The sequence below is a fragment of the Dermacentor silvarum genome, chromosome 1 (genome assembly GCF_013339745.2).
Source record: "Dermacentor silvarum isolate Dsil-2018 chromosome 1, BIME_Dsil_1.4, whole genome shotgun sequence".
Lineage (NCBI taxonomy): Eukaryota > Metazoa > Arthropoda > Arachnida > Ixodida > Ixodidae > Dermacentor > Dermacentor silvarum.
In genome coordinates, this window is record NC_051154.1 from 174,041,534 (window position 1) to 174,050,681 (window position 9,148).

Here is a 9,148-nt window from a genome sequence, read left to right on the forward strand (position 1 = left end):
TGAGGCAGAATTGTTGAGAATGGGGCAATGTGCATGGCCTTGTTTGTGGTGTTCGCAAAGTGAAGTTAGCCATAATATTAACTTGAGCTTGTCTCACAAACCAGTACCATGGAGTTTCATTGTCAGCAATTTTACGGAGCAACATCTGGCCATGCCAAGGGTACAGAAGCTGAGTATGGTACAGACAAGCCCATGCAGTAACATAGTGGCCACCATAAACTGCACTCACAAGATTACCCATGCATACTACACTGCTGCATGCAACCCACCCACATAAGCCACAGGTGCACCTCAGGCTAAGGTCAAGCAGCATCATTTTCTGTACAACTGTGGAAGGAAACAAGTGATAAGCTGTGGATAAATAAGAACTACCAACAAATTGAAAAATAATGTGCGAGAGGTAGACGGAAATCTAGTAGGTACAATTTTTCAAAGCCACACAAAGTAACATGTAAAAAAATGGGACACACCATCCTTCCCTAGAGATTCCGGTAGTTGTTTATGGGTCCATCAGTCATGCCCCTTCACCAGTTGGTCACATTGCGGTGTTGCATACGCGAGTGTAGATGGCAATCAGTCGATACAGCCAGGCAAAGCAGGCTGTACACTATATTCCGGGACTGAGAGACAAACAAGCAGGTGACCAGCTGTTATTCAGTGATGCTTAATGGTCTGGTGGTTGTAGGGGGTGGGGCATTTGAGGAAACATAGCATGTGTCACAAGAGGCATCATATGACTACGCCACGGAATACTCCCCAATTTGAGCTTGGGTAGCAAAGAGGTTCTCTGAGAGATGTAGTAATGGTAACTTGAATGCTGTCATACAAGGCTAGTGTACCTTGACCAGCTGGGCCACACAACCGCCACATTAGAAATATACCATGTCTATAGCTTTTTCTAGAAGTCTGAAAGCCATTGCACACGTAATTGGAGCTTTTGCTGAGTACCACATTGGTCTTGGAATTACACTTTTGGTGTTCCAAGGCTCTTAAACTTGGTGGCCAGTTTATTTCACTCTCTTAAGCTTGGAGCCCCAGGAGTTCTGGAGAGAACTGTACTACAAGACCGAGCAACAGCTTCTATCACTTGAAAACAGATTCGAAACTTGAAAAGACTGTGCCATAGTTGCCTACAATAACTTCAACACCCCTCTTTCATGTGGCCCTAATGATGAAGTTGAGGAGGGTGCTTGAATTCAAAGCATATGAACAATATTTACAAAGTTCAAGCAGGTAATAGGATTTTGCTAAGGACTCAAGCAGTTCAAGGTTAGTTAGAATGTGAGAAAAGAGCTCGTAAAAAACTTTTAAAAAAAGAGGCCACTCTAAGGAACGCCTGAAATGACACTGAAAACAATGTAGCTGGCCCAATGACAAAGACGAGTATGATGAGTGCTGGTGGTATGATTTCAACAATGATTGCATGACAATGACATCTCGGAAGACAATACAATGGCTCGCTTGATGAGTAGTACTTGGGATCAAGTCCCGAGTGAGGACAAATATAAGTATTTTTTTCTGGTGGTTTCTTTGTCCAAGAAAACAAAGAAAACATAATGATAAATGCAACGATGATACCTGCTATAAGCAATATGAAAAAATCAGCTGAAGTAACGTTAACAGTTATATTTGTAAAAATTATTGGCTAACTAGATAAATTGCCACTTGGTACAGTACTATCATCATATTTCTTTATAGTCACTCACAAGAGCTGTAATTTGACATGGAGGCTTCGAAGCTGTTGCTCCAGCTGTTACCCGTGCTGCTTGCAGTATTCCATAACAAATTGTGCTTCTGTTCTTATGACCCTGTTCATAACACAAGAGTTCTTAAGGCATAACAACACCAACAGTTAAAATGACAATTTTCTACAAAAAAAAAAAAAAAAGAGAGAAGGTTGCTTACATCTATATCCATTTCACTTTCACGGTATTACATCCAGAAAGTGTGGCAGACACTTAAATTGTGGTGGTGCTTACATTTCACAAAGTACAGTTAGTGCAAGTAAGCTGATGGACTGAATGACAACCTATTTTCCTCTGATGTTCTTTATACTCAATTTTGATATTATATTCACACTATTACAAGGTTTGGCATATGATGTGCTGCTCTTTTTAGCATAGCACTTCAGAAACATGGCGACTCTGCAGCCAGCATGTGGTTAGCGATCTATTCTTGTCAGCCATTTTCTGATGCAGTCAAAATTTTCAGTCGACAAAAGCTGCACACAGCAGCAAACAGCACCAACTATGTGGTGTACTTTGCTGCACCACCAGAGGGTATACCAAGGCTGTACTGGCACACCGTCAGATTTCCTGCCTTAATTTGTTTGAGAGTTTGAAATTACGTGGTATAAGTATGTTTTTTTGTCATTACCAGACCTTGTCCTCTTTTGATCTACAATATCTTGTACACTGCGCAAGCCTACAGGCTAAATATAGGTCTAACATAATGTTTTACAGAAACCAAATTGGTCTAATTCAGCTCAAGAATGACAGCAGACTCTTAAGGTCAACTAATAATTTATTGCTCTGGAGTAAGCAAGGAAGGTATTTCTCATCAACATCGCAACAGTCACTGGGCCAACACCTCCAGGAACTGGGGTAATGAAGCTGGCTTTTCTTGACACACCTGCAATGTAGCAAAACAAAAAAGAAAGATGTAATGTGTGATGGGGGAGGTAAGGTCATTTCTTAAAGCTACGTTGTAATAAAAAAGTGAGTGAAGAGTGCATTTTCTTGTAGTGACAAGTACATAAATTTTGCACTCCCTTTAAAGGAGCCTTGCAATATGGATTGAGCATGCAGATTTATTGACTGTTAGCATAGCATGTCTTGGCAATGCCTCAAATGCTACGTTAGTGGAGTATTGGAATCAGAGTATTGAATCAGAGTATTTAGTACTTTAATTTGCTCTAGAATGGTACATTCCTCTCTGACCACAGCGACATGCGGCCAGAATTGGTTGCAGTGGATATGACAAGTTATGCTGTCTACTGTGGTCGGTTCGGTGTGAAATTAGCATGTCTTTTCTTCACAATCAGCAAAAAAATGCAAAAAAATCAATGTGTTCAAGTTTTACTGACCAGAAACAAGCCTTATAATAAACTATTTAGGGCGCTATCACATTTGCAAATATTTTTTCCAGGGTTTAGAGGGTTTGAACCTTCATTAAGTGCAACAAAGACGAGTTAAAAAATGACACGTTGGTACTCCTTTAGGTAGGCTTTGAATTAATTTGGACTCTTGAGGAAACTTTCCCTGCACAACAACAACCTGCATCTGCGAAGATAATGTGAAATTTATAACGTTACATTGATTAAGCCTTTTTCTGGAGAATAAGTGCAAATACAGCTTAGAAAGTACATTTTACCAGTTTGAACTGATTTATTATCTATAAGTGCTCTTTCAATAGCATTTTCTTTCAATGTGCATAACTAACTGATAAATTAAAAAATAACTGACAAACTATCAAATCGGTGTCTTAATGACCACATTGTCCTAGAAAATTGTAAGGACTGTAGAGAAATCCCTGAAAGAGCTGTTTCTAACAGGTATATTTATGCGTACACCTACTTTCAACTAAGCACAGCAAACCAGATGCAGGACATTAACACATTGTTAGGTGTTATTCTGCATGTCCCTCTTTCACAGGGGAAAATGCCTTGGAGGGGCCACAGAAGGCAGTAGGTACTATCCAACACCTTACAATGTATTTCACAGCTCTTGTATAAGAACTTAGCAACTTGGCAACCCTTGGCAACTACTTGGCAACCCTTGTGCCAGAAAACCTCATATATCACCATCATTAAAAAATATGCAACACGTCTGAATAAAAATTTCAATGTGATTCAGTGCAGGCCACGCACACATAGTAGCCATTATTGGTGGTGTCATTGAACTGTAGGATGCATCACAGAAAGTTGACAAAACTACACAACACAGAAAAGTTTGCTATCTTGGAGTTTAGAGCAGTTCTGTTTTGTGAGTACTATGGATCAGCAAATCACGAGTTATGCAAGAACCTGAATCATCGGCACTCCACGCCAACTGTGGCATAGGAGGCAAAAGTCGAGAAATTTCCAGTTTGCAGGCTATAGTCTGCTGTGAGTCTCTGTGGCCCTGAACAAGCGCCGTTTTCATTGTGGTGTGAAGCAGCAGAGAAGAAATGATAATTTGATTATTCTGCCTATGCATAGGACAGAATGAGACTATGAGCCACTATCTGTCACTGTAAAAAGCTCATATCTATGCTGTGTTGACCTACTTGACTGCCCCGAGCCCCCCAAATTAGAAGGTGTGAACTGATGAACATACGCCGTTTACAATGTATATATACTGACATCAAGTGACACAGCATGCGTTCGCTTGGCAAATAGCCACAATGCATATGTGTGCCAGAAAAATAGCCAGCGGTGCATACGTCTTCTGCAGTAAAGATACAGTTTGGGAGTGCCTGCCAGTAAGATTAGTTGTGGACATCAAACATTTTTTGTCTCGCTTAAAACAAAATTTATTCGAATTAAAATTTCTAGATCACAAGATAAAGATTGGTGTGTATAATGAGCTATTTCACGTATAAATATATGGAGGGCCTTAATGCTTAATTTACGTGTGAATAGAGTCAAAAAGTGACTCGCCAAATTCGGAAGCAATTTTCTGGAAAAACACTTCATTGCATAGCCGAACATTATTTTTAGCATAACTTACAGCCGTGCAGAAAAACAGTAAAAAATATTGTGGCGGAAACGGTAACAACTATTGTGCAAAAAATTTCTGAAAACACCCATTTTTTTGCTTTTTTACTGAGCCAATTAAACCCAGTAAATTCATAATTGTGTTCACCAATGATGTCACATAAAATAACCACACCAGTAGAATATTCTAAAATAACATTTGTCATTGTACCTAGTTCCACACTTGATTGAAAATATTTACCTCCAACCAACTTTTGCTACTTCGCAGAAACTTCAAAGAGCACCTACGTCGCCAAAAATATTTTTCTGACAAAAATAACTTGGTGAAACCTCATTCACACAACCACCAAATTGCCTAATTCTTTCCAAGAGAATCACCGATGGTCAATTTTATGGTCTGGGATGTTTCGCATAGAATGACCCATCTACCAACAAGAGTTGCAATTTTTACAGCCGAACATGGCACAATTTGCTGAAATTACCACAAATATTGCACAATCACAATGAATATGTGATGAACAAATTGTATGAGGCCAACCTCAGCAGGGCAGCTGCTTTCAAAAGAATCAGTCAGTACTCCCAATGCACCCTTCCAGGTTTTTATGGTGCATGCACAACAGTTGTATACGAGGTCTGTTAGAAAAGTATCCGACCTTTGGTCGAAGAAAAAAAACCGGCATAACTGGAGCGTTGGAAACCTAATCACCCTCAAAGCAGTCTCCTTGGGACTCCACACACTTCTCCCAGCGGTGCTGCCATTGTTGGAAGCATTCCGAGAAGGCCTCTTTCAGAATGAAGTTTAGCTCAGCTGTCGTTGCAGCCATAATGTCCTCTCTTGTCTGAAATCGCGCTCCTTTCAATGGCCTCTTGATTTTGGGAAACAGCCAGAAGTCGCATGGAGCCATATCAGGAGAGTAAGGAGCCTGCTGAAATACAGGAGTCTGGTTTTTCGCCAAAAAAGTCTGAATCAAGTGCGAGGAATGTGCAAGAGCATTGTTGTGATGGATTCGCCAATTTCCTGTTGACTACAACTCCGGTCTCTTGCACCACACAGCATCACGTAGTTGATGGAGGACATCCCTCTAGTACTCTTTGGTGATTGTTTGACCCTGTGGTGCGTACTCATGGTGTACCACACCGCGGGAGTCAAAGAAAGCAGTCAGCATCACTTTGACGTTGCTGCGAACTTGGTGGGCCTTCTTTGGTCTTGGTGATGTGGAATGCTTCCACTGTGACGACTGGGATGTGGTTTCCAGGTCATACCCGTACACCCAAGACTCGTCACCAGTGATTATGGTGTTCATGAAGTCGGGGTCACTGTTTGTGGAATCCAGCATGTCCTGTGATACACGAAGTTGCTTTTGCTCCACCGTGAGCAGCTTCGGCACGAATTTCGCCGCAACTCTCTTCATGACCAAATCTTTGGTCATAATGGAATGTGCAGAAAAAGTGGTGATGTTCCCCTATTCCGCAATTTCTCGGATAGTCACACGACGGTCCCGCATCACTACAGCGTTCACTTCGGCAATGACCTGGTCATTTCAGCATGTTGATGGCCGACCGAAGCGTGGCTCACTCTCCACCGATGTGCGGCCGTCTTTAAACCGGTTGTACCACTCCTTAATCTGTGTGCTGCTCAGAGCATCATCACCGAAAGCCGTCTGAATCATCCGAATGGTTTCCACTTGGCTGTTGCTTAGTTTCTGTCAAAATTTGATGCAGTAGCGCTGCTCCAGTCGCTTCGCCATTTTCCTTGCAAATAAAAAAACCGACGAGAGCACTACACACTACCTCACTCAAACGCTGCGTCCCAGCGACTGACGCTATCGGCAGGTGGGAAAAAATTTGCACATGCGTACGAAGGTTCAAGGTCGGCTGATGCAAGCGCACTTGTTTCATATCCATCAGGTGTTCGAAAAAAAAAAAAATGAGGACGGATACTTTTCTAACAGACCTCGTACGTGTATTTGGAAATAGTCAATTACTTTTTCAGACGAGCTGTCAATATAAAAAGCCATAATCCTGTTTTGCACCCTAGTTTACTCAGTTGTTAATAATTCAAACTTTTTGTGATTAACCATTTGATGGACACAAGAAAACAGACTGCATTACAAGTGTGTTATTGATCAGATATTTAAAAAAAGTCAAATCTGAAAGCTGAGAAATGTTTTGAATAGCGGAAAAAAGTGGGTCTTATATGTCCCAATATCCACCTAAGCCATTTTCATTAAGCAATGCACAAATATTCTCGTCGCCAGCTTCTACCTATTCATGGCTGCCTGCAAAATGATCAGAAGCAGTTTGTGTATGCTAGTACTTGAGCTGATATTCAGGCTACTTGGTTATTCATGATCGTCAAATAACAGCGAGTAAAAAACAAGAGACGAACATAGAACGTAGAATGCAGCGCTGTGTATCTCTCTTCTACGTTCATCCCTTGTTTTTTATGTGCTGTTATTTGACGCTATGCTAGTAGACTATAAAAGTACCATGTGCATGCTTTGCATGTTTTTTGTTCAGTTTCTGAGCCCCCTTGGTACCAGCATAATCTCAGTGCTGCCCAGTACCACAAGAGTTCTCAGAAAACAGATGATTTTAGAAAGCCTCAAACGGCATGCATTTCTCATATATTATGATGATGAATAAACTTTATTGTACGCATAGCACTGTGATGTGCTAGTGAGGCTAAGAAATCTATTATTACTAGGAATGGACATGGCAAATTCAGATGCCTAACATTACCAAAGTCAGAAAAGACACAGCTGTAACAAATATACATATTCAAGTAATTCCAATCAAGACATATGGGGGAAAATTGGCTGGCAGTTTTCCTGTCTCCTTGCTCCAACGTCAGAAAGAAATTCATCTCAAAAAAGACTTCATTTATTATTGTGATGGCAATTATATGGACGAATTTCCACAGTCGGTGTCGGTGTGATGTTTCATATAATGTCCAAGTGCGATAATATTGTGGCCGCGCACCGTGCGCTGTAGGTGCGAGGGAGAGCCGAGAAGGATGGCGGCTTTGTGCAGCAGCGTCTTGGGTGCGCAGGGGGAGGGGCGGGGTGGATGTGCACCATCTCCTTGTCTGCACAAGGGGAGGAGCGGGGAGGTGAGCGTGTGCTAGAAGGAGGAGGGAGGCGGCAGGCTGGCGCGTTTCCTCTAGTACAGGGGCAGCTACAAATGGTGCGGCTAAGCACGAACGCACGCACCCTTGGAGGTAATCTGCTGTCGGTACAAAGGCTATGCTTGCTGAGGGCTGATGGCTTCATATGCGCTGTGTTTTCGCGTTGAAGCAGGAGGCAGCCCAAAGGGCAATTTGCTCGCTGCACTTCTGCTCTTCATCTTGCCAGTGTTGTAATAGCCAGTGTTTGCGGTCATTGAGTAAGATCTGCTCATGTCTCACGCATGACACCATGCTTGGTATAATTAGTAAGTGAAAGTTCCTTGCAATTTATACGACCAATAAAACTATGAGCCTTGCTTTGTGTTGTCAAATAGTTTGTATCGCAATCAATGCTTTGCTTTTCGGGTGAAACTGAAACTTTTTTTGTTGTGGCTTGAAAAAAAGTGAAAGAAATAACAAAACATAGTGGAAAAGTAAGACGAAGTACGGCTGGTGCATCCGTTCCATCTTATTGATAAATATGAAATTAAAGAAAAGGATATGTTCAAGCACAGTTATGGAAAAAAATGTTAGAAGTCCTCACACACAGGCACACTCCTTGTAGCTGCTGTCATCTTTTATATAGAGGGCTTAAGTGCACAACTGACAGCCCTTGCACTGAGAAGTATGACACATTAGAGGAGGCACATTTTCATTGATTGGAGTCAGTACTTCTGGTTGAATATTTAGGTTTTTCAACGGCCCCTCAAAATAGCACACGGCAAATGAGATTAAACCTGAAAGAAGATGAGCTAAGCTATACAATGAGTAATGCCGCATGTCTAAAAGCACCAAATGCACTATTTTCAGGCACTTTGCAAACAACATATCAATATATAAATAAATTTCACCGTCTGCCAATTCATGCACCTGTGCGCACGTCACAACGTCTTCCCAACACGATCAGTTTCATGCGCATACATGGTCAAATGCAGGCATTTAACTCATCATCACTGCATCGCGCTGTTGAATTTGCCGCGTTCTTCCTACAAGAAAGAAGAGGACAAGGATCGGACCAGGGAGCGCGTGAGCGCGTTCGAAGGAACTAGCAGCGTTCTTGGACGTTCTGGGCTGAGGCGGACGCTAATAAACGCCTCTCTGAGTCTCGAGTTTTTGTCGGCTGTTCCGTGTGCCACGTACTCTATCATTTGGTGCCGAAACCCGGGAGGCAACAGCCGGGAGCTACCGTCACGGGACTTTGCTGGTGGCTACCGACTGGAACCACTGCCACGAACCACCGAGGTACATGGATCAGTGTACCGCCATTGATACAGATCAAGTTGAAG

At 42.1% G+C, this 9,148-nt stretch overlaps 1 protein-coding gene across 7 annotated transcripts in view; it reads right to left on the reverse strand.

Moving 5' to 3' along the window:
* Positions 1–2,505: 2,505 nt before the first annotated feature.
* LOC119435714 (bifunctional methylenetetrahydrofolate dehydrogenase/cyclohydrolase, mitochondrial-like) overlaps positions 2,506–9,148 on the reverse strand; it is a 71,158-nt gene continuing 64,515 nt past the window's right edge. For all 7 annotated transcript variants that reach the window (XM_049657621.1, XM_049657612.1, XM_049657602.1 and 4 more), the window contains one exon: positions 2,506–2,631. In XM_049657621.1, coding sequence (XP_049513578.1) covers positions 2,516–2,631 — 116 coding nt within the window. In that variant the 3' untranslated portion in view covers positions 2,506–2,515. The remainder of the gene's footprint in view (positions 2,632–9,148) is intronic.